Source organism: Neltuma alba, unplaced genomic scaffold (genome assembly GCF_004799145.2).
Source record: "Neltuma alba isolate B1F8T4 unplaced genomic scaffold, ASM479914v2 tig00011777_pilon, whole genome shotgun sequence".
In the NCBI taxonomy this organism is placed as follows: domain Eukaryota; kingdom Viridiplantae; phylum Streptophyta; class Magnoliopsida; order Fabales; family Fabaceae; genus Neltuma; species Neltuma alba.
The window spans coordinates 145,525-169,980 of record NW_021636400.1 but is presented as its reverse complement, the minus strand read 5'-3'; the positions used below and the strand labels follow the sequence as shown (position 1 = coordinate 169,980).

The 24,456-nt window shown below is 34.7% G+C and overlaps 4 protein-coding genes across 6 annotated transcripts; 2 read left to right on the top strand and 2 right to left on the bottom strand.

The window, feature by feature from the left end:
* The first annotated feature begins 253 nt into the window (after window positions 1–253).
* LOC114717810 (heat shock 70 kDa protein 17-like) lies at window positions 254–8,782 on the top strand. The gene is made up of 15 exons (XM_028903007.1): window positions 254–383; window positions 516–1,317; window positions 2,310–2,542; window positions 3,720–3,879; window positions 4,605–4,850; window positions 4,967–5,103; window positions 5,221–5,560; window positions 5,674–5,835; window positions 6,301–6,375; window positions 6,457–6,557; window positions 6,658–6,727; window positions 7,122–7,178; window positions 7,275–7,336; window positions 7,874–7,946; window positions 8,058–8,782. Exons 2-15 carry the CDS (start codon window positions 556–558, stop codon window positions 8,307–8,309), a joined length of 2,730 nt encoding a protein of 909 aa, XP_028758840.1. The 5' UTR covers window positions 254–383; window positions 516–555; the 3' UTR covers window positions 8,310–8,782.
* Window positions 7,302–24,372, top strand: LOC114717811 (pentatricopeptide repeat-containing protein At4g18520, chloroplastic). 3 transcript variants are annotated; one of them, XM_028903010.1, is made up of 4 exons: window positions 7,302–7,306; window positions 12,809–12,812; window positions 21,916–23,872; window positions 23,951–24,372. In XM_028903010.1, the coding sequence occupies exon 3, from the start codon at window positions 21,957–21,959 to the stop codon at window positions 23,580–23,582; it is 1,626 nt and encodes a 541-aa protein (XP_028758843.1). In that variant the 5' UTR covers window positions 7,302–7,306; window positions 12,809–12,812; window positions 21,916–21,956; the 3' UTR covers window positions 23,583–23,872; window positions 23,951–24,372. The 3 variants fall into 3 exon arrangements, with proteins under 3 accessions (XP_028758843.1, XP_028758842.1, XP_028758841.1); XM_028903009.1 differs by lacking the exons at window positions 7,302–7,306; window positions 12,809–12,812 and adding an exon at window positions 20,909–21,254 and having other exon boundaries at window positions 21,814–21,997; window positions 22,127–23,872; XM_028903008.1 differs by lacking the exons at window positions 7,302–7,306; window positions 12,809–12,812 and adding an exon at window positions 20,909–21,254 and having other exon boundaries at window positions 21,814–23,872.
* LOC114717840 (protein TIFY 5A-like) lies at window positions 9,999–11,295 on the bottom strand. The gene is made up of 3 exons (XM_028903049.1): window positions 11,231–11,295; window positions 11,014–11,104; window positions 9,999–10,223 (listed from the first exon to the last, which is right to left on the bottom strand). Exons 1-3 carry the CDS (start codon window positions 11,293–11,295, stop codon window positions 9,999–10,001), a joined length of 381 nt encoding a protein of 126 aa, XP_028758882.1.
* LOC114717812 (60S ribosomal protein L27-3) lies at window positions 18,944–19,601 on the bottom strand. Its single transcript, XM_028903011.1, has one exon. It carries the CDS (start codon window positions 19,528–19,530, stop codon window positions 19,123–19,125), a length of 408 nt encoding a protein of 135 aa, XP_028758844.1. The 5' UTR covers window positions 19,531–19,601; the 3' UTR covers window positions 18,944–19,122.
* Window positions 24,373–24,456: the final 84 nt, after the last annotated feature.

Genomic DNA, 24,456 nt, shown 5'->3' with positions numbered 1-24,456 from the left:
CCATCGCAAGTAGACCAGTGGGGGTCAACAGGTCTTTTGGGCATTTTTTTTTTTTAATATTTAAATTAAATTTGTGCTCCGCGAAGGATCCATAACAACGTAGGCACAACAACACACCTCATCTTATCTTTCGCCACGTGTAATTTATGCCACATGGCCTTCTCTCATTGGCCCAGTTATCTCAGCCTTCCTGACTCCAATGGGAGCACGTAAGCGCTACTCCGGTTCTAGTCAAGCGCCTTATTATCTTAACCCTTCACAGCTTGTGGGAGATTACCGGGAAAGTCACTGCTTTACTCTTTCTCTCCGAATTTTCTCGGCAACCAAACGCCTGGAGTTTTCTCACTGATTGTCTTGCTCAGAATGCGATCTGCACAATATTGGTATAGCTTTTTTTAATCTTGATTTGAGAAATACAGAACGAATGGGATATTATCAATTATTTTATCGATATTTAAGCTCAATTTTAGTTTCGAATTAGGCTGAATTTTTCTTCTTTTGTTTGTGCTGCACAGAACAAGCTGGGAGTGTAAGACAATCCGATTGCATTCCAGAATGGCGTCGATCCTGATGAAGCTTGGGATATTTTTCTCTGTTCTTTTGTTTCTGTTTTCTCCGTCACAATCTGCAGTTTTTAGCGTAGATCTAGGGTCTGAGTGGGTCAAAGTAGCGGTCGTAAACCTGAAACCTGGGCAGAGTCCAATATCGGTTGCAATCAATGAGATGTCGAAGCGGAAATCTCCGGCCTTGGTGTCATTTAATTCCGGCGATCGTTTACTAGGCGAAGAAGCAGCTGGTCTGGTGGCTCGGTATCCTCAAAACGTCTATTCCCAGATCAGGGACCTGATTGGCAAGCCGTATAATTTCTCTAAGAAGTTTTTGGATTCAATGTATTTGCCATTTGAAATCAAGGAAGATTCGAGGGGCACCGCGAGTGTTATAGTCGACGCTAATGGCACTGAGTATTCTGCTGAGGAATTGGTGGCGATGGTTTTGACCTATGCTGTTAATTTAGCGGAATTCCATTCCAAAATTCCTATCAAAGATGCTGTAATCACAGTACCGCCTTACTTTGGTCAAGCTGAACGAACTGGGTTGCTTCAGGCAGCACAATTGGCAGGAATTAATGTTCTTTCTTTGATAAACGAGCATTCTGGTGCCGCATTACAGTACGGAATTGATAAGGACTTTTCAAATGAGTCAAGGCATGTCATATTCTATGACATGGGTTCAAGCAGTACCTATGCCGCACTTGTGCATTTCTCCGCGTACCCCAGTAAAGAATATGGAAAGACAGTATCGGTTAATCAGTTTCAGGTAAACGTAATTTGAAGTTTGTGTTGCTAATTCAATATCATATGCTATCCGCGAAGCAACTTTATCCATACATTTTTTTCCTGGCTGAATAATTTATATTTGTTGCTTCGAAGTCACTCGTATACATTATTCATGGTTTTTTCCCTTCGAAAACGTTCCAACATAAATTGTAAAATCGTTCATTTCAGTCACTTGTATTTATAAATTTGAAGGTCATTTAACAGCATGATTTGTATATGGACAGTTACATCAAGGATGATTGTGGCATTGACATGATTATAATAGTCAAGGTTTGGTGGCATGTCATGAGTAAAAAATCAATATTTGCAGTGAGCAACAAATCATGCATCGGTATAATGGAAAATAACAACAAACAGAAGTTCAAAATAGTGGGTTATCGTCTAAGAAGAAGTCATCAACGAGTTAATATCTTCAAGGCATTTATTATTTGAAAGACATATTATGAATTGGGGATATTGGAACAAGTATAGAGTGTAGAGAGATTGGATGGCTGTCGCATTTTTTAGTCTTGTTGCCTCTTTTTTCTATTGGCATGTCTATTTTGGAGGATAACATATTCTGCCCCGTTGTTGCACATCTCTATGATTTTTAATGAAACTAATTCCTTTATCAGGGAGATAAAATTTGTATAGATTGATATATTGTTGTAAGAATATCAAATATCTTCATATTTTAATGCTATGATGGATATATTTACAATTGCGATTACAATTACAATAACTAAAATTTCTCAGGCATGAAAAGTTAATTGTTTTCCACTATTTGTGTTAAAATATGCAAATGGAGTAACGGAAGACATTTTACTTTCTATTATTATACTGGAATGTTATGCATTATTACATTTTAAGCTTAACTGACTCCTTTGTCGTTCTTTTCTATGAAACATAAGAAAATGAAACGACCATGGTTGTGTGTGTTATCATGTCTTCCTCTATTTCGTTCTGATCCTTCTTATTTCATAATTCATGAAGGTTAAGGATGTCTATTGGAATCCAGAGCTAGGTGGTCAAGACATGGAATTGCGATTAGTGGAGCACTTTGCCAATGAATTCAACAAGCAAGTTGGTGATGGATTTGATGTGAGAAAATATCCTAAAGCTATGGCTAAATTAAAGAAACAGGTTAAACGAACCAAAGAAATTCTTAGTGCAAACACAGCTGCTCCCATTTCAGTTGAGTCACTCCATGCAGACACAGACTTCAGGTAGGTGAACTCTGTAGTGTCTCCTCAGCATGTATCATCATCCCAATTTCATTGAAATTCACATTGTAATTTCTATAAATCTCAAAGAAGTTTTGAGAATTGTTTCTACTACCTCTGATTGAATCACAAACTAGATCTTATATTAAGAACCAAAGGTTGTAATAAAAAGATTAAGCCCTTCAATAAAAACCTGTTTATAGTTTTATTACAATCTCTAATCCAAATGGAAGCTGGTAGCTTATGCTTTATAAAACATACTCTGTAGTTTTTAACATTATGGTTGGTACCATCATGCAAAATACTCTGAAAACAAATGAAGGTGAATGTTTCTTGGAAGACATTTTCAGTTGAGAATACTTTCTTGAGACACTTTATTTGTTGAAAACAAGTATGGTGAAATAACACATCCTCCTAATTCTTTCTGGTGTTTATTTTGTTTGTGAGGGAGACCATATTGTCTTCGGTAAGAAATACTTGGATTGCCCTTAAAATTAGTTTTTCCTGACTGCAACACACACCCAAAAAAAAAAAAAAAGTTTCATGCAACAAAAAGTGTACCCTTTACTTGACACGGAAAATTAAGACAAATATCATCTAATATATTTATCTCTGGTTGGATGACTAGGGACTTATTTTGTAATTATGCAACTTCAGTGTATTATTTAAATGCCACTGCTTTCTCTTTCGTTGGTATACTAAGTGATGAATATAGCATGTGCTTTGATATGATATTATAGGGGTAGATAAATTTCAGTAGGCGTTAATTATAAAAAATTTTAAAAGTGGTTCTTGGGATAATGTCACGAAAATTGGGTGCAGCTCTTTGTATTTTGAAATGTGGGTTTGGTTCAGCTTCTGTTGTAAAAGTATCCCTTGGTAACTTTTTGGTTAAAATTTAAAAAAAGAAAAAAAGCAAGATAGTAATACAGAATTTTTGACCTTGTCTAATTCATACCCTCCTAGCTCCCTCCTTTTGTGGATATATAAGCTGCCATTGCCAGTTCAGTAAAAATGCCAACACGCCATCTCCTCAGCTTCCTAATTTGAGTTATTCTGCATCTTACTCCTCTTGTTTTTCTGCACTAAGATTTAAGTATTTGGCTAATGATCAATTTGGAATATATTTCAGTTTGAATGTTTATGTATTTTTGTTCATCAAAGTCTTGTTTGCTTCCAGGAGTACTATTACCCGTGAGAAGTTTGAAGAGCTCTGCGAGGATATCTGGGAAAAATCTCTTTTGCCTGTGAAAGCATTGCTTGACAATTCAGGCTTGGCAGCTGACCAAATATATGCAGTGGAGTTGCTAGGAGGTGCCACCAGAGTTCCCAAATTGCAGGTTTAAATTATTTCATTCCTTTCTATTACTATTTTGCTAATTGTTGTGAGTTATTCTCACTAACTAGTCAATTAACTTAGTCAGCAGTTGCTGACTAGGCAAGGCGATTGGGTTCTATACTTGGCTAATCAGCAACTGCTAACTAATTTATCTGACTAGTTAGTTAGAATTAATGCCCTTTTAGGCAAGGGTGGGATTATTTGATATATAAGCCCAAACTTTTGAGCTCTCTGTATTAGCATATCATCTAAACACAATAAGTTTTCCGTATGCTTGATTTTGAATATAGAAGTTAATCTCTGTAACGCATAACTCCATGCAGAAATTTTAGTTATTACCATTTAATTTGCTTTAGTGTTGGATATTGTTTTGGTTTAATTAATTTGAACAGTTAACTTGTCATTGGTGCCTTCATGAGACAGCTGCTAAGTATTTTACAGAAAAAGCAAGTGAAAGAGCAAAGCTCTCTTGTTAGCAAGAAGACTTTATGGAGAGATAGGTGTTAATGAAAATGACTAAATTTATATGTTAATAATCTCTTTGACGTAGTTTGGAAGACATATCTGTTGTATAACTATTGTGACTAGAAACCGCAGGAATGGTCTTTAATCTGTCTCAGATGATCGAAAATTCCGTCATATGCAGCATTACCTCATCACTTATACTAGTAGTGTTTTGGTAATGAGCCCAAAATATTCCATTATCTTGAATTCCTTTCATTGCAGGCTAAGCTTCAAGAGTTCTTTGGGAGGAAAGAACTTGACAGACATCTTGATGCCGATGAAGCTATAGTTCTAGGCGCATCACTGTATGCTGCAAATTTAAGCGATGGAATTAAATTGAATCGGAAGCTTGGAATGATTGATGGTTCAATGTATGGATTTGTGGTTGAGTTGAATGGCCCTGATCTTTTGAAAGATGAAAGTACTAGGCAGTTACTTGTACCACGACTGAAAAAAATCCCAAGCAAGGTAAATCGAATAGGATTACAGTCATATTTCATGTGACAGCATGTTATAGAGCTCACAGTGATTAGTAGCTCTCCAACTCAGCTAATAATCCTTAGTTACTGTTTCCTGCTTAACAGATGTTCAGATCAATTATCCATAACAAAGATTTTGAGGTTTCACTAGCTTATGAGAGTGAAAATCTTTTGCCACCTGGCATTACCTCTCCTGAAGTTGCTCAATATCAAGTATCTGGTTTGACAGCTGCAACGGAGAAGTAAGTATAAACAACTTTATTAATATGGATATAATTGCTGCTTTAAGCTTCTTTAAAGTATAATTTGCAAACCATGGTTTGATAGTCTTCTACATCTGATTTTCACTAATTCTGTAGGTATTCATCTCGGAATTTGTCCTCTCCCATAAAAGCAAACCTGCATTTCTCTTTGAGTAGAAGTGGAATCCTTTCTTTGGATCGGGCAGATGCTGTTATCGAAATAACAGAGTGGGTGGAAGTTCCTAGAAAGAATCTGACCGTAGAGAATTCTACTTCAGATTCTTTGAACTTGACATTGGAAACTGGTGGTAGGAATAGTTCCGAGGAAAACAGTGAAAAGTTACAAACTGATGGGGAGGTTAGCAAGACTTTGAATACAAGTGCAGAGGAGCAACCTGCCACAGATTCTGGTACAGAGAAAAAGTTGAAGAAGCGAACCTTTAGGGTCCCATTGAAGGTTCAACCTAGCTGACTTTGTTAATCGTTTACAACAGTTGGTAATTTAAAAACATTATATGGAACTTCTTAGCATATTTACACTTTTGCATAAATTTCGAACTGCATTCCCAGATTGAATCAAAGCTAGTGGGACCTGGAATGTCTCTGTCAAAAGAGTTTCTTGCTCAAGCTAAGGGCAAATTAGAGGCACTGGACAAGAAAGATGCAGAGAGAAGAAGAACAGCAGAACTGAAAAATGACTTAGAAGGATATATATACGCAACTAAGGAAAAGGTTGGTGGACAATATGCGAATGGTTCCAGTTTCTTTTAATATTTTTGTTTTGGGTGATACAGGGGAGTTTTTATAACTTCACCTTTTGTATGCTATCTCACATTTTTCATTTTTAGCACGTGAAATTTCTAATTTTCTTCTAATTAATTTCATTGAAAGGCTCACTTGTTACTGTTTATTTAGTTTTTTGTACATTGAGTATCATATGGTCCCCCTTGGGAAGGGGGGAAAAATTTGTCAAAGGGAAAATAGGAATTTACAATAATGAGGCATGAGCAATTCTCAGACAATAAAAGTCTTCCTTAATCTCTTGCTGTTCACCATTGACTTTTGTTTTGTAAGTTATCGTCACATTTATCACCAAGAATTCTTTGTATAACTCTTCTTACCTTTTTGAAGTTTGTTAATAATTAAACGACTTAGCTATACATATAATACTTCTAATACTGCTCCTCTTTGTACTAGATTGAAACTTTAGAGGATGTTGCAAAAGTTTCTACTGATGATGAACGCCAATTGTTTGTTGAGAAGCTTGATCAGGTTCCACTTTTTTCCTTGGATAATTCTTTTTTATTTTTCTCTGTATGAGATTTTTGACTTAAGCTTCTTGCAATGCGTCAGGTGCAAGATTGGTTGTATACAGATGGAGAAGATGCCAATGCTACAGAGTTTGAAGAGCGTCTAGATATGTTAAAAGCAGTAGGTGATCCAATTTTTTTCAGGTATGTCGTTTTCTTAGTAAGGTGCTAGTTTTGTTGATTTTTGCTCACTATGCTTTTATAGCATGTTGATGTTGTCTAAACCACTTAACATCTTTTACAGATTGAAGGAGCTTACATCTCGACCAGCAGCAGTTGATCATGCTCGAAAATACCATAACGAGCTGCAACAGGTACCTTTACCAGCCTTCTAGTGTAATGTGATGATTGAAAGTTATCTTAGTTTAATTTGATACGCTAGTATCTGTTTTGCTTCAAAAATATTCTTAGTGATTAGTGATTAATGTTTCCATGTCCGAGAGCCATCAATGCCCTATATTCTGTGTGTGCATGTAGCACGCCCTTTTCCCTTTAAAATAAAAATAGGCCCATGGTTCTTGTTACTTGTCAAGCCCCATTGGTGCTTGTGTGTGAATTGAAAGTCAGGTTGTTGATAAAACTGAACGCCTGGTCTGGCAGTTTATGAGCTTGATTAGCCGTCCAGTTCATATGAATTTGAAGCATTATGCTTTGGCTTCTGCAATATGCTGTATGGTGATACAACTAAATGTTTTCTGACAAATGCAGATTGTACAACAGTGGAAGACAAATAAGTCTTGGCTTCCAAAGGAAGAAATAGATGAGGTATTTGATTTATATTGATTGTGCCTTTTGGATTCTGTGGACTTAGGCGCATGAAAGTGATGCTTACATTAAACTATTTTGTTCTCTGGTTGCTAGGTTGTAAAAGATGCTGAAAAGTTTAAGAATTGGTTGGACGAGAAGGAAGCTGAGCAGGCTGAGTAAGTTCCTGTTATTTTATTCATTTTTTAGTCTTTTTTCCTTGATAAATAGTGCATTGAGTATGCATTATTATAAGAAATTTTTACGGCATTTATGTAAACACATGTATATGCACTGTTTTGTGATATTATCACTGTTTTATTCTTCTTCTTGTACGTGAAGCATCCTTTTATTCAAACGAGAAAATTCCAGACATGCCCTTGTTTGTATCATCACGATTAAATGTATATCGCATGCTTGTGTCATACTTAATGCTATCAAATATAGTTGGTGAATCTCTAGAAGCACTACCCTTCTCTTTTATTTTTGAGGTAAAAAGACCAAGTAGCCTGCATAGTTCAGGCGTACATTTTCCTTTCTGAGTTCAAGTACCCATATTCTAAACATTTTCAAGGATTTGAATTAGTCTACCTCTTTCATAGCACTTACTGCTCCTTTTAGATTCTGGGCCTGCCGAGGAAGTCAGTTTTCTTATGATATCTTCGATTTATTGAGTTATTAATTTCTAATTCTGCAATTCTTTTGATGTGGTGAAGGACTTCTGCGTTTAGCAAGCCAGCATTTACTTCCGATGAAGTATATCTGAAGGTGTTTGATCTGCAAAGCAAGGTATCGTCTCTTATCTTTCATGATTAGGAATGGATTATGGCATTGGCATGTGATTCAAAGTCCTTGGAAGATCAGTGCTGCTTTAGTTGAGTTTTCTCTGTACCTCTACAGGTTGCCAGGATCAATAGAATCCCCAAACCCAAGCCTAAAATCCAGAAGCCTACAAAGAATGAAACAGAGAGCAAGAACAAAACTGACACTGCAAACTCCACCTCAACAGATAGCTCTCCCCAAAGCGATCAACCAGCAAACGAAAACTCAGAAGCTCATGATGCTCCCCAAAGCGATCAATCAGGGGAGAAAACGGAAAGCTCAAGAAAAGAAGTGGTTGATGAGCAACCTCAAGCTCATGATGAATTATAGATTGAGCCTTTTTTTTTTTTCCCAGGCAATGCATGTAGACCTAGATCTAATCTTCTACCTACCAGATTTGAAGTATAGACTGGCAGTGGTAAAACAAGGGAAGATGCAGCAATATCAGTCTTCGGTGCGTTTGAGAATAGAGTTTCGACGATATCGCATGCTGGATGATTGCTCGTCATTTTTGGGGTTAGTTCTAGGAATTGGTCCCTATGGGGATTTTTTACAACCATTTGAATGAGTTATATTTGGCGAACGACTTTAGGTTATATAGAGAATACCAATTATCCTTTTGCAGATATACGATGGGATAGAAATTTTGCTAGGGCCAGTTCCCTTAATAGCTTCAAAGAAATTATGTTCTGTTATATTTAAGTATGAATTTTTACTCCATTGTACGTTATAGGTTTCTAATTTTACCACTTCGTGTGATGTGGGCCATGTTTAAACCTGAGAAGATAAATTATGCCACCCTTCAATCTGCGATCCTGCGTTGTGCATTTATTTTCGATGAATAGTTGAACACTATGTTGCCATGGATGATTATAAGAAGTTAATATCATTTTGTTTTTGAAATTTAAAACAAATATCTCATTTTAGGTGTCAATTGATCTAGTTTCTATAATCTCCTTGTTTTCTGTTGTTTGACCATATCATAATCTTTCATTAGAAAAAAGTGCAAAATAATAAAATGAAAGCAACTTTTTCATAAGTTTTTCTTTACATGTTTTTTAGTTTTTTTGTTTTGGGGCCAAAGTATGCATAATTCTTAATTTTAGCCCTCTTACATATAACGCCCATCATCTTTAAAAATAAGAGAGGTTCTATGTAAGATATCTGAAGTTAAGGGAGCGTTGTGTATTTTGGCTTTGGGAGGAATTGCAAGTAGAACATATATAATGAAGTCAGTTACATATGAGGTCCCCAAATTTTGCACACTACCAAATAAATACCTTAACTTACAAATGACACTCTCATACATTTTAAGGATAATAAGTTGAAAATTCACAAGTTTTTAATAAAAATAAGGACGCAAGTCACACAAAAGAAATTTATGAATAGCACTACTTTCAAATTTAAGATTCAATCTCAAGATAAGACTTTCTTTTAGAAAAAGACAGGATCTCTCTATTATTTGTTATTTATTCCATTATATGGTTCCCATTTGTAATTTCTCCCTTTTTGGTTCTAAACATGATACCCACGATCCCCATATATGAAGGAAATAGCTTTCGATGCAAATATTTAAAAGAAAATTTTAAAAAAATTAACACACTTTTTATAAATAATCAATACAACTTCTTTTTTTTTAATTTCTGCGAATTAGTAAAATAACTCCTTCATTTAAAAGCAGTGAGAGTAAGTATTACGCTGGCCATATTCCAGTGAAGCCAGCTATATATGATTCAATGAGATAGCAGAGAATAGGTGTAAGTAGAGACATATATTTATTACAGTAAGGAAACAAGCTGGATTGACAAAGTCAGAAAGTGAAGAAAATGGGAAAAAGTGAAGCAATAGGTAAGCAGCACATGAAGAATTTCATGAAATGGGGAAGTAACAGGGGGCCTGCAGTAATATTAAATGATGCAACAGTTTGTAACTTAAAAATGGTGAATAATAATATTTGTGTGGCTTTTTTGTGAAATCATTACAAATATTAATAATAATATATTATTATCATTATTATTATTATTCACAGTCATCACATTGTGACTTTGTCTGTTGTTGTTGTAACCTTTTCTTTCTCTTCTGCAGAAAACTGTGAAGAGATTTCTTGAGAGAGAGGCCTCCTCCATGAACACAACCTCCTCCACTCATCAACGCTTGAGATTGCACCCAAAATGATGATGTTCCTGCTCCTGCTGTACCTGATCCCTCCATTCCCCTACTTGCCAGCCATATTATCACTCTTGCCTACAATAATTATTAACCAAATTAGAAAACAAAAAAAATTTGGCTTGTTTTGTGATTAAGGATATTAAGGGAGAAGTTTGTTTGGTTTTAATAAAATTCAAAGAAAACATGTAATTATCGTGAAAATATAGAATAATAATTATGCTCACTTCGATTATAAATGTAAAAGTTAAGTTATTAATTTACAGATATTAAGCTAGTTAATTATTCTTAAAAAAGTATGTGTTAGTTTTCATAAAATATCCACTAATTATTTGCATGGAAAACTAACCCATTATTGAAACCAAGATAATATAATTTTCTCCACAAAGTGGATTGATACCTTACATTTAGTTATTAACTCCTATATTTAGTTAGTTATTCGTCGAAAAAAAAATTATGGGTTAGATTTCATAAAATATTCCTTAAAAACTAACCAATTATTGAAAACTCCCAGGTACGCAATCAGTTTGGATAATTTGATAAAAAAAAGTAATAAATTTGCCCCACAAAATAGGTTAAAGTCTTACACTTTATACCAAAAAAACTCCTTAACTATTTATTTTAATAAAAATTAAGTAAAATGTACATTATCTAACAAGAAAACAAACAGAAAGCATATATCACTCCTAAACCAAATTACATGAGGCACATATATTTGTTTATGTGTGTTGGAGAGAGAGAGAGGAGGAGAGATAGAGTTCATCCTGAAATTTTGTAATATCTCGTACTCTTCATCAAAAGTCATTATCAATACATATCACTTCGTTTTTCAAATTCTGTATTATTTCTGTGGGGTTCTAATCAGTACCTGAAACTCAGTAACATCGATGAAGCAGTGGCGTCCACTGTGAAGAATCTGGGGAGGATGGTGTTGTTCTGTGATGTCCAAAGGCTCATCACTATTAATAAAATTCCGTTTCAGAATTTTCTCAGAAAATTATAATAAACGATGATGAGAAAAATCAGTCAATATATCAATCGTCTCATGGAAGAACAGCAAAGAAAAGAAAAGAAAATATGCTTACATTGAATTGCCTGAACGATTAGTACGAGGTTGAAGGCCAAGCTCCAACTCACAGTTTCGCTTCATCCTCACAAATTTCGACGATCTTCTCAAAATAAAACCTTTGAAACTGAAAACCCACAGAGAGAGAGAGAGAGAGAGAGAGAGAGAGTAATGGAAGAGATAATACACTTTGAAGGGTCTCTATATAAAGTGTCAGTTACGTTGGGGCGACAAAAGAACAAACCAAAAAAAAAAAAAAAAGACTGAGTTAAGATACTTGACCTAGCACGTGGAAAATGAGTTACATATGTGCCACGCTTCAATATTCCAAGCCTTTTTTTTTTTTTAAGACACCTTTCAACTTATATATACTTCTCTGATCCTATTTATAAGGCACTTCCAACATGTTTCACACAGATCAATGAAAACTTTAAACTTCATTAACTTTCATTTAAATTTTAATGACTTTCTGACTTTATCTCTATTTAATATGCATTATACCTCATATAAATAAAGTCAACACAATAATAAATGAGAGGTAAATTTGTACATCCATACAAAAAGTTTCTCTCAGTGCCTTATAAATAAGACCAAAAAATACATTCTCTCTCTGTCTTATAAATAGGACCAGAAGAGTATATATATATATATGTATGTATGTATGTATGAGTCCTATGTTTATGGCTTCTGAATAGGATAGTTTGTTATAGATTAGATCTTTTCATTGATAATGATTACTGTTTATTTTGTAAAAGCAAAATAATATATATAAAAAACACTAATGATATTTATACCTAGTAGAATCCGTCCAAAATAACTTACAAATTAGGCAAGTTTAGGTGTTCATCAATGTCATCCTGATGAGGAATCCTCCCGAACATAACGAATTAATGTTTAAATTTCTATTGAGATAAATGACTGCATTTAGTATTTTTAGTAGTTTTTAAAATTACGACCTATTTAATCTTATGAATGTGACAATGTTATATTCATTCAAAATAGTAACTAAATTTTATTTTTTTTAATGTTGGCAAAATTCAAATATAATTTAAAAAAAATTGCTCAATTTAGGAAAAACATAGGATGACCATATGCAAAGATAAAAATTATAAATAAATTAAAAAAGCAGAGGATTTTGTGGCTCAGAGAGATCGAGCGGTTCATGTTTATACTATAAGTTTAATAATTATGGGTAATTTATCTCAGTATCTTTATGAGTGGATGTGAATTAGTGATGGTGAAAGCTCAAAACAGGAAATTGAGTTCGTTGTCGTCACGTGGGTTTTTAATAAGATGCCAACTGCCACTGTTTGGTCTCTTAAAGTGGGAAGCTTTCCATTTTAGGAAAGTAGGTTCTTTCAATAGTGACTTCTCACCGTCCACTTGCATGCTTTTGTCTTCTCTCTGTGCTTTTCTTTCTCTCTCCATCCCTATAATTAATTAAATAATGTTGCCTCCCTCCTTTAAAAAAAAAAAGTTTGGCAAAAAAAAAAAACATGAAGTGAAATTTAAAGGAAAACTTACATTTAGAGACCCGAATCTTAACATAATTAAATAAGAAAAAAATTAATAAATAGCCTATTTTATCAAACAAAAGGTTTGTAATTGTCATCATTTTCCCTCAATTTCTTTTGTGTGTGGTTACATGCAGAAAGCGCAAAAGAAATCATCCTACAACACACATGTTCCTTAATTTAGAAGTGATTAAGGTTTTCCTATTTAGTTTAGAAGCTTTTACAAATATGATACTCCAAATTTAAACTAATCATTGTTTAAGCTATCCGTTCTAAGAGAATAATATCAAATCTTTTGTTATAAAGTTTGCATTTCTTCTATGTAATTTGTGGCTTCAAAATGCCCCAAATGACGAGAATAGTTAAGTTGCAAGAGTCATTAATTTGTCTATTTAATAGCCGGACAATACTTAAATTAAGTTATTTATATATATTAAGCATCCAACCACACATGGTCTCACCTATTTTTTTATATGTGAATTTACAGCCTAATGATAATATTTAGAAAAATATGATATTATTTATGGTCCTAATTATAAGATCTTGTCTATAAACTATAAACAGAGTTTTATAATTAAAATCAGGGGTAGTACATAGTCATGTATGATTTGAGAATTTGATATAATAGACATAAAAAATTTGACATAAGTATTGTCTTTAGTAGCTAAATTTATTGCATCAATAAATCATATATTCTATTAGGGGAAAAAAAGTCAAGAACCCCCTATGAAATCATTAATTTATTTAATTTATTAATTAACCTATTCAAATTAGTTAAATAACTCTTATATTAAAAATTAAATAAGGATATATATCATAATATAAAATGGGTCGCATATTTATAGAATTTGATTCAAAAGTTTTTTTTTTTTCAAACTAATACAAAAGTTCTCTTTTCCCCCTTAACGGGGGTACAAGAGTTGTAAGAGGAGAGGGAGTATTTATTAATTAATTAAATAGCATTAATATGGAAGTTGAACAATATTTGACATCATGAAGATTCAAGACCATCAATACGGACAATGAACGAAAGGGATGTCCAAGGTAACAAAATTGCCACCTATCACATGCATGTCACGTGCCACGTGCCACGTGGGATGGATTCCCTCTTGAAAAGGGTGGGCATGATGTAATCAACCATGTGATTAATATCCCTCATACCCACATTCTTTGCTACGTGTCGCCTCTCCATTGGCTGCCCATGTTCCCGTTTGTTCATGGCGGGAGAAAGTAAGAGGGGACCTCAATGTTTTTGTGAGGTCTTCCAGCAAGTATCAGTCTGTCACATGATTGATCTGGTCAATAATGCTACCTCTCGTACTTTATATAAAAATTAATTGGGAGTTAAATTTGTTTTTAAATATAAAATTTTAATATATTTTGTTTTCCATCTTTTTACAAGATATCCATATTAATTGTAACGGTTTCCACTAGAGAATAATTCTAATCATCTGATGCACATAATTAAAGAGAACAGTTTTAAGATATCAACATACATTTGTAACAAATAACTAATTTAACTAAATTTCTTAATATCTCCAAATTAGTTATCTAGTTCTTGTACTAAAGACTAGAGATAGTATCATGTTATTAGTGTTTATCTTTTTATTTCAAAAAAGGGACAAATTATTCTGTTTGGCTAGCTAGAAGGTGGAAAATGAATTAAAACTCGAATCAGACCGGATGGTGCTGTGTTTTGAAAGAGTTAGAATATGATAATACTTAGGGAGAATTAACATGAGGTCTCAAAGAAAAAAAAATTAATTACCAAAAAATCCTAATAACAAATGACCAATCTTAATTTGTTGTCATTTTCTATTTTAAAACTCATCATTACATGCTCTTTGATTATCAGTAGACTTTAGGGTAATTAAATCCTTTTTTTCAGACCTGATTATGATTATGCTAATATTTAAATTTGTTGTAATGATGGTAATTGCAATCAAATAATATCCAAAAAAAATCTAAAATAATGAATATTTAAATTGTCTAAAATTTGAATTTGCATATTTTTTTTCAAAATAAAAAGGCCGTAGAAAATGTGGAGCCACTAGCTAACTTTAAAAAAAGAAAAAGAAACTTAAAACTGAAAATTTTTTTTGAGAGAGTGGTGTTGTGTTTTGTAAGAAGGATATCCATAACGATAGTTTTAATATTTATTTGGTGAACTTGGCACACCAAAAAATGGGTAGAAGGGTTAGCTATTTGATACTTTAAAAACACAAACAAACACATGCGCATGATTGGAGTATATGATAAATTTTGAAGGAAAGAGAAGAAGAAGTAAAAGAGAATGTGAAAGATGTGTGAAGCGTGAAGTTGTATGGAAAATGTGTGATTTCCTAATGTGGGAACTGAAACGTATTTATGAGAGGGAAAATGGTTATGTCTTCAATGTGTTACCATTTTATGGCAATCCGAATATTGTCGATGACTTGCCCTATAATTTTCACCCTCCCATGTGATTTATAATAAAGTTCCTGCTTTGTTATTTGGTGGATATATATATATATATATATGGTACAGTCATTTACTTCCATGTATGTATGTTATTTTTTCAGTAATATTTACTTGAGATTAAAGTTACATGTAAACATTGAAATTTAATTGCTGGTCAAAAAAAAAAAACATTGAAATTTAATTGCATGGAAAATTTAAACTTTTAGATTCGTAAATGGACCAGTAAACTCTGTATTAATTAATTATATCTATGAAGAGAATGACTATCCACAGATTATTTTTAATACTAGTTATTTAATAATTCATTAATGTTGTAGCCTATTTGTGTGTATTTTGAATGCTTAGACTAGAATTACTATCCATATTCTTCAATTATTTCAATACTTTTTATGATGAAATTGTACTCTTTTTTTTGGGTGAGAAACTGTTGGTTAATGGTTGTGATTTGGATTAAGAATATTTCTCCAGCTCTCTTGGCACATGTATTACTTTCACATAATGAAAAGGAACCCAAAAAAAAAAAAAAGGTGATTTTATTGATAAACGGGGAAAATGCCAATGAAAATACCTTGAACTATCAAAGATGCAATTTAGGATCTGAATTTGCATAATACCAAATTGAGATATGAGTAGTAATTTAAAAATAATTGATAACTCTTGTTTTTTTTTCCCATCTAACATTCTTACTCAGACAAAGGAGCTTATAGCGTGCTGGTTTCTTCCCATAAAATATTGTGACATGAGAATTTAGAATGAAAGGATGGGAGGAACAGGACATTATTTGAAAACAACAGGATAATAAGAAACAAAGGAAATTGATGAAAAACTAGTGAGAGCATGTACATAAGCATACCCTTCCATTTGAGAACTGGACAATCCAATTCAACAGATGGCGTGAAGGGAGGATGAGGAAGGAGAGTAAGGCTGTGAGTGGGAGAAAGGGCGAGAACGATGTAGGAAATAATGAGGGGTAAGGAGGTCTTTTTACAAGATCTGCAAATTCCAAATTAGTTCTCATCTCTCAATGTGATATTAATAAAAGTAGAGCAATAGGCGAGTTGGACAGCCTGTGCCCTAACCCGTGGCCTGTCCGTTTAAGATTAATAGGTACGGCACAACCCGCCTTGTAATGAACCCGCCTTGTAATGAACCCGTTTAAAACCATTGTAAACAAGTTGGAATAAATAGACGGATTAAAATAGGTTGTGAGGAACCTGTTTGGGATCTAGAAATCTAGAAGAACCTGTTCATCTTATTCTCAGCCCCTCATCAACGCAGTCAAATTAATTTATATTCAAGTTTATCAATATATAAATCAAGATAAAAACTTAAAGATTAGAAAGAGAAAGAAAGAAGGAGATGTGAACATGATGGAGGAAGTAGAGAGTCTCACAAAGCATGAAGAAGAATGAAATCTGAAACGAAAGACAAAGACGCAGGCCGCAGAGGAAGAATAGATCCAAAGACTCGATTATGAGACTTGCAACTGAAGAAGAAGCACTAAAGGCAGAGGCTCAGAGGGACGATGAGGTCAGTAGCGAGCAAAGGGCCAGTCACCATAGACGGCGGTGCCGTTGTCATGATTGATCTGGGTTGTGCAATGGGTTTTTGCATATGGCATCTTCGTGCGAGAAGGAGAGGGGAACTGGTTTCGACTTTTTGGAATGTGTAAATTATAATAGGTTTTCAAAATTGATATAAAAATTGTTAAATGAAGATGAGTTTCAGCCTTTCAAGTGAGGCTGTGGTGAGAATCGAACCAAGAATTTCATATTTGAAAAACAAGCCCTTAACTATAGTATCTAAAGTTAAATGTTCAACATGTGTGGAAAAATAACATATTATAAGAAAGTTATATATAAAAAAAGAAATTAACAAAATATATACAGACGGGTATGGGCAGCTCAAGGGTGTAATGTAACCATAACCTGCCCGTTTAATGCAAGAACCCACCCATCCTGCCCATTGAAGCTCGTCTGTTACGGACTTCTTTTGGGGACAAATTTTCTCCCGGCTGAGACAGGTTCACTAGGTTGCGAGTAGCTTGCTCAACCCTAGACTATTATGCAAATTCATATTCTTAAATTGGGTTTTTAATAGTCTCAAGGTGTTTTATTGGGATTTTTCCTAATAAAAATTGATGTTTATCTACTTGTTTAAAAAAATTCTAAACGATTTAAATTATTAAATAATAATCGTAATATAAAATAAGAGTCCAGCTTTCACACAAATCTTTTTCATTTGGAATTCAACGGAAAGATACTATTACTAGCCAACTGACCCATAGTATAGTGGGTGCTATTCGGGCCGGCCCAGCCGGTACAAGAAGAAAACTAGCAAAGTGGACCCCTGTCCATATGTTTGGCTCGTCATCAAAAAAAAAAATAGAAGTTGGGGAACAAGTGGTTAGAAGATTTGTTCAAGAATCAAAATGAATAAAATTTCACTTTTGTTAAAAATTAAACCAAAAAATATCAAATTTACGAAAACTTCCCCTAAGATCCATCATAATCAATTAATCATCAGAGTTTTGATCCCCCGCCCCCCTCATCCTCAATTGTCAAAATTAGGGTGGGGGGTCCTATATATGCACTCCCTTAATTTTAATAAATAAACAAGTCACGTTCATGACTAATACATATATCATCAAACTTTCTATTATATACTGATATAGATGTTCTATATTTACTAGTCGAACCAGCTATTTACCATTATATACCATTCATATAATGCAAACTTAGCCATTTACATAAATTGCAGAGACTAGAGACGCATGTGCAAGGAACAAGGCACAAATCTTACAAAAGAGAGAAAAATGCAAACACAGTTAAACTAACGCAACTCAAATGACAAAGGATGCATTTCTCCAATAACACATGACGAAACCACCAAACGTGATCGCATGCTTCATTCATAACAAAGTGAAAACTGAGCATCTTGTGTGGGAACTCCAACATGTGGAGTAAGCTACGGCTTCTATTGGATGTTCTTTCCAAGGAAGTCCTTTTGTTACACCAGTTAAAGGCACATAAGCAAATTTACAACACAAAGTAATGGGAGAAAAATGAAATTTAGAATGAACAAAATCCCCAAGGGACATGATTCATTGTTAAAGGCGAGCCCGATCCACAGGAAAGACACCAAATATTCCAGCTTTTCAGTAATTAGGAGAAAAAAACTCAAAACAAACAAGACTTGTGGCAAACACAAAAGCATTAACATGTTCAAAATGGAAAAATGTTGTGTTATGGAGCCCAAAACAAAAGGCAGAAAATACTCTGTTCAATTTCTATATTTTTTCCAGAAAAAGGGAAAGAAAGGTGGGAAAACTTGTCAAAAGAGCTATATAATCCCATTAGTTTGCATTAGTTCAATTTTGCAAGGCCTATAGTCGGCTCCGAGAATTTAGAATTTCATTCTCTCCAACAAGGGGGAAAAAACCACGAAATTAAAATTATAGATATAGCATGTTACCCAAAGAGGTACAAGAATATTTCACAAAACGCTGCAAAATGACCCAAATTAACTTGCAACAAGACTAAATAGGCATGAAAAAGCAAACATTTCCCCAAGAACATGAATGCTGATTTGATATGACCCAATACAGATAATCATGACAGCAAGACCAAATGCGATCAAATTGGTTAAATTAAGCAGTTACTACCTCCAAGCACAGTCATTTAATCACAAAAAATGCATCAAATAAGTAAATGCTCAGGAATACTCACCAAACCATGAAAATGGCCAGGCAAAGATATGGGATTAAGAAACGACATGATTTCAATTTAACTAAAGAAAAACGCAAATAGTCCGACAGATCCAATAACAATTCGAAAAACGATAACACTATAATCTCTATCCAAAATTCCCTTCACCAAAACCAGTACAGAAACCAATATAGTTTGAAAGTGGCTCGTTGTTCCTGAAGGGGAAAAGCTCAGAACCTAAGCTTGGTAAAGAACCACCTGTTCTTGCCGGTCTTGAACCTCTCCTCAAACCTCTTCTTCGTCTCCTTCAAGGCGGTAACCTTCTTGTCCTTTGATTGAAGGGCATCGATGGTTGCTACGTCCTTAAGATCCACATCGAGGGTGTAACGCGTGGGCATGAGATGCTGGTAGTTAACGAGCTTGACGAAAGCCTTAACCCTAGATTTCTTGGCCGTCTTCTTGGCAGAATCCTTCTTGATAACCTTGCTGGGATACTTCTTGATTCCGGCGACCAAACAGTGGCCGTACGGGCGGTCACGCGTGCCGTCGTCGAAGGCACGCACGATCACTGCCTTGCGACCAGCATAGCGTCCCTGAAGGACGATAACGGCCTTGTTTTGCTTCAAGAACTTCACCATTTTCAGGAATTTCCGCCTTATGTGACCGAGTCTCCCTTCTCCCTCTGCCTCCTGGCTTGACGATAAAAACCCTAGCTGGTTTATATGCATATAGTGCCTGGCAGGAACCAAACCATTGCTCTTATTGGGCTTAAGGGCTTATTATCGAGTTCGGACGGCCACCATTTTAACCAATTTGGGCTGGACCATAATTCATATCCACATTTCCCTTCCTTTCTATGTGTTTTTTTTTTTGGACAGAATGAATTAATTTTTTTAATTTAAATATTCTATTTCAATTATTTAAGAAACTATATTTTTTCTTTAGCTAAAAACAGAATTCTATTTGTCTTGAGACAATTACCATAATAAGTATTTTGTCCAAAAATGCTATGTATTACCTTTTATTTTTAATAGAAGAGCTAATTTGACTTTCAATTTGGTTATAGATATAAAATTTCAATTTACTTTATCTCTTGTATTTATCTATTTTTTAAAAAATAGTTTTCGTACTGATTGCACATGTTAAATATTCTATCAAATGATTATTCTAATTAATACACATGATTAGTAAGAGTATTCTAAAAAAATAACATATATATTACGAATAACTAATTTAATTAATTTTTTAATCTACTCAAATTAGTTAATCAACTCTTATATAAGGATTAGGGATAGTATATTTATATAGAAATCGTTATAATTTATGAAAATAAAAATTTACTTGTATTTTAAAAAATGAAGTAAAACAATAGAAATGATTTTTTTTCACTAGATAAAATGGGTCCTTTTGTCCTGCACAACCAATTTTCTCATAAAAATATACTTAATTCTTTAAATATAACCTATATGAAAACTTTTGTTGCTCAAATGATTTATTCTAATTCTTAAAATTCAAACCAGTTTAAGGACGTAGAATCCCAGAAAGCCGAGAGAGGTGGCGAGCATCAAACAAGGAACCCGGCCCGACATGATGCAACCCAGTTCGGAAAATGGATTGGGTTTTCAGACAAATTAGTCTGGTTTGACCGACTTACATATATTCCCTCTCATTCTTTTTATATTGAAGAGCAGTTCGTTAAGGGTAGTTAAACCCATAAAACGTGTAAAAACTTTTTATAAGATTTCAAAGCTGCCTCTCATTATTTTATGAATTCACTCGTTATCTCTATTCTCAAAACTAAGGATATTTTTCAATCTTGAGATAATTTGGGGAAGGCCTTGTACATTTAAAAGATCTTTTTTTGAGTGTTCGGTATATATGTTGTCATATTCTGTCCCGTATTGATGTGCCGGCCAGGATTATTTGGATTTTTGGAGGGAAACTCGATTATTATCCGCATTTTCCCAGAAAAACCCTGTGGTTCTTGGTAAGGTCTCAACGGACCGACTGGGGTTTTTCTTCTTCCTTTCAACCCGGAATCCTCATCTCAATTTCCAGGCCTCCGTGCATATTTAATTTATTTTCGTTTTCATCTCCACCTTCATTTCGTCTCACTCATATGAATCGATATTTTCTTCCCCATAGGCCAGTTCTTCAGTTTCTGTGCCCATGCCGTTTTTGAGCCCATAACCTGATAGAGCAAACTTAAAACTCATGGAGTTGTCTGCCGTGGTTATTCACTCATGTTGTTCAATCCCCTCAAAGTTTCCTACTTTCAAAGCTTATGGAGATTTTTCTTGTTCCCTCACTGCACCTATAAGGAATATAGTTCGAGTTGCTTCCTTGAATTTTAGCACCAAAGGTAAGCTAAGTACTTTTCAACTTAAATTTTCTCACTCTTTAGAACTCGTTTGGCTTGTAGCTATATTTTGGATTCTAAGGGTGCTCAATTAGTGAACCCTCTCGAAAGAAAGAAATAAATGTATCCAAAAACTTGGATAACATTGAAGATTTACATTCTGTTGTTACACAGAAATGTTCATCCGGTTTGCTGGGGAGTCGCCAAACTTTGCCCAAAAGTCAGTTCACAATGACTGTTAATTATTCTTCTTTCAACGAGTATATCAGATGCTCATGATGAAATTTGATGACCCACAGAATACATTTGTTGCTTTTGTTAGAGGAATAAAGTATTTTTTAAATTAGGGCTTAATTAGATAAGAGTTCATCAATATATTATGCTTGGTGAAGTTCTGTTTGTTTGCCCGAGCATTTCCCCCTCAAGTCTTGACAGCAGAAATCATGTGCTGCATATCATCTTTTAAGAAATGAGGCAATTTAACTGGGTAGTTCAAACCTGACAATTTATTTCATTTTGTATTATATTGCCATTAACTTGCATTCGATTTTTTTGAGACAAGATCTGGCAAACCCTAGGAGCACTTGCTTGTCCATTGTCCACGCTTATGAAGCTGCAAGTGCATGCATCGAAGCATCAGATGCCGCAGAGTTGGAATTTCAAGATATCATCAATTATCCCTTTCATGATGATGCCAGGAAGAAGATGGACAATATGGATGAAAAAAACCAATGCTTAAATCCAAGGTTAGTTGCTCGATGGCTGCGACTGTGTGTTAACGGGGAAGAAGTAGGAAGGGTACACACAGTCTTGTTAAAATGTTTAACAGAACCTGTTACTTATGTTGATAACAATTTAATTTGTGCCTATTTGAGATTGGAGAGCTTAGGGTTGGCTCGCAAAGTATTCGATGGAATGTCCAGAAGAAATACAGTTACCTGGACCGCTATGATTAATGGGTATTTGAATCATAATATGGATGATGAAGCTTTAGAGTTGTTTAGTGAATCCATTAAACATGAGGTTCAAGCAAACAATAAGATGTTTGTCTGCCTCATGAATTTGTGTGGTAAGAAATTGGATTTACAGCTGGGTAAGCAAATACATGCTAGTATTTTGAAAGGCAGATGGAAGAACTTAATTGTTCATAATTCAGTTCTTCATTTTTACGCAAAATGTGGGGACATGTCAAGTGCATTTCTTATATTCAACCGGATGGTGGAGCGTGATGTGGTATGTTGGACAACTATGATCACTTCTTGTTCCCAGCAAGGGCTAGGGCATGAAGCCTTTACATTGTTATCGCAAATGCTAGGCAATGGGTTTATCCCTAATGAATATACTGTATGTAGTGCACTGAAGGCTTGTGGAGAGATAAAGGCATTAAAAATGGGGAGACAGCTACATGGTGCTATGGTGAAGAAAATTTGTAAGAACGATGTATATATAGGCACATCATTAGTTGATGTGTATGCAAAATGTGGAGAAATTGCAGATTCTAGACAAGTTTTTGACAGAATGAAGATCAGAAATACAGCTACTTGGACATCCATTATATCAGGATGTGCTCGAAATGGTTTAGGTGAGGAGGCCATAAGTTTGTTTAGGTCAATGAAGAGACAAAGAGTATATATCAACAAAAGGACTATTGTTAGTGTCTTGATGGCCTGTGGCTCAATCAAGAATTTGCTAAGTGGAAGAGAAGTTCACGGACAGATAATCAGGAGTAATATCCACTCTAATATGTACATAGGGAGTACTTTGGTATGGTTCTACTCCAAATGTAAAGAGTACTCTCATGCAATTAAGGTGCTCCATCATATGCCCTTTAGGGACGTTGTCTCATGGACCGCCATTATTTCTGGAAGTGCTCGGCTAGGGCATGAGCCTGAGGCCCTTGAGTTCCTCAAGAAAATGGTGGAAGAAGGCGTGTTGCCTAATTCATTCACTCACTCATCAGCTCTGAAAGCGTGTGCAAAGTTAGAAGCTCTAATGCAAGGAAAATTGATTCACTCATATGCAACCAAAACCCCTGCCCTGCGCAATGTATTTGTGAGCAGCGCTTTAATTTATATGTATGCGAAATGTGGATATGTTTCAGAGGCTTTTCAAATTTTCGACAGCATGCCAGAAAGAAATCTTGTGTCTTGGAAAGCCATGATCATGGGCTATGCAAGGAATGGACACTGTAGAGAGGCTTTGAAGCTCATGTATAGAATGCGAGCAGAAGGTTTTGAGGTGGATGATTATATCCTTGCAACAGTTCTCACTACATGTGGGGACATCCAGTGCGATATAGAGGCTTTATCTTCTCACTACCTGCGTTCTTAATCTTGTGGATGATAGGAGCTTCAATATACTTTATCTCTGCAGAGCAGAGTTCACTTATTAAGACGTATAGCCGCTGACATGTAATGTATATTGACGGATGAAGAGGAACTAACACGTGCTTTTCAAGATGTTAGCAATTTGCTGATTCTGCATCCCCCCACCCCAAGTAAAGGAAAAGGGATAAGATTATAAAAGAAAAAAAAGAGTAATTTCCTTCAGTTCATAATTGATGGTGCAGGTGATTGCTGTGAAGAAATTCAACGATCTTATGATGTTTCATCATATTAAAAGTAAGTGATCTGGTGTTCATCCAGTGGGCTTATTATTCATTTCTGGAGTCTAATTAGCTATTTGCTTTTCTATTCCAGTTATGATGCTGAGTTCCTCCCAGTAAACTAGGCATTACTCTTGCTTGCATTTGTTGTGCAAGCACGTACATGCTGAAATACATTCTGGAAGCAGAGTATCCTGGGTGCGAAAGGTGGTTGATTGGGCAAAATTTTGTGGTTGCTCCAGATGGTGCATACTGCATAGTTTCTCAGTTGCATGGTGTAAGCCTTCCGAGACATGTCATCGTTCTCCAGGAATGAATTATTGTATATTTTAACTTTTTATTTTTCCATGTACTACTATACATCTCTCTCTAAGTGTATGAAATATTCTTTTTTTGGCCCAAGTTTTGATAGATTCACAGACCTTGTTTATCTGTCAAAACCATGTGAAAAGTCAATCTTGTACATTGTTGACATTGCTAGGAATTTTGATTAGCTGATCGTGGAAATCGCATTTATCTTCCAAAGAATTACATATATATAATAATAATTTATGAATCTTTGCACACACACACACACACACACATATATATATTTATAAA

Coding starts and splice junctions, on each gene's coding strand:
- LOC114717840 (XM_028903049.1), bottom strand. CDS start 11,295: ATGAAGCGAAACTGTGAGTTGGAGCTTGGCCTTCAACCTCGTACTAAT. Junction 11,105..11,230: donor AATCGTTCAGGCAATTCAAT/GTAAGCATATTT, acceptor TTTTATTAATAG/TGATGAGCCTTTGGACATCA. Junction 10,224..11,013: donor TCGATGTTACTGAGTTTCAG/GTACTGATTAGA, acceptor TAATTATTGTAG/GCAAGAGTGATAATATGGCT.
- LOC114717811 (XM_028903008.1), top strand. CDS start 21,107: ATGGAGTTGTCTGCCGTGGTTATTCACTCATGTTGTTCAATCCCCTCA. Junction 21,255..21,813: donor CTTGAATTTTAGCACCAAAG/GTAAGCTAAGTA, acceptor TTTTGAGACAAG/ATCTGGCAAACCCTAGGAGC.
- LOC114717812 (XM_028903011.1), bottom strand. CDS start 19,530: ATGGTGAAGTTCTTGAAGCAAAACAAGGCCGTTATCGTCCTTCAGGGA.
- LOC114717810 (XM_028903007.1), top strand. CDS start 556: ATGGCGTCGATCCTGATGAAGCTTGGGATATTTTTCTCTGTTCTTTTG. Junction 5,836..6,300: donor TATACGCAACTAAGGAAAAG/GTTGGTGGACAA, acceptor TCTTTGTACTAG/ATTGAAACTTTAGAGGATGT. Junction 7,337..7,873: donor AAGGAAGCTGAGCAGGCTGA/GTAAGTTCCTGT, acceptor GATGTGGTGAAG/GACTTCTGCGTTTAGCAAGC.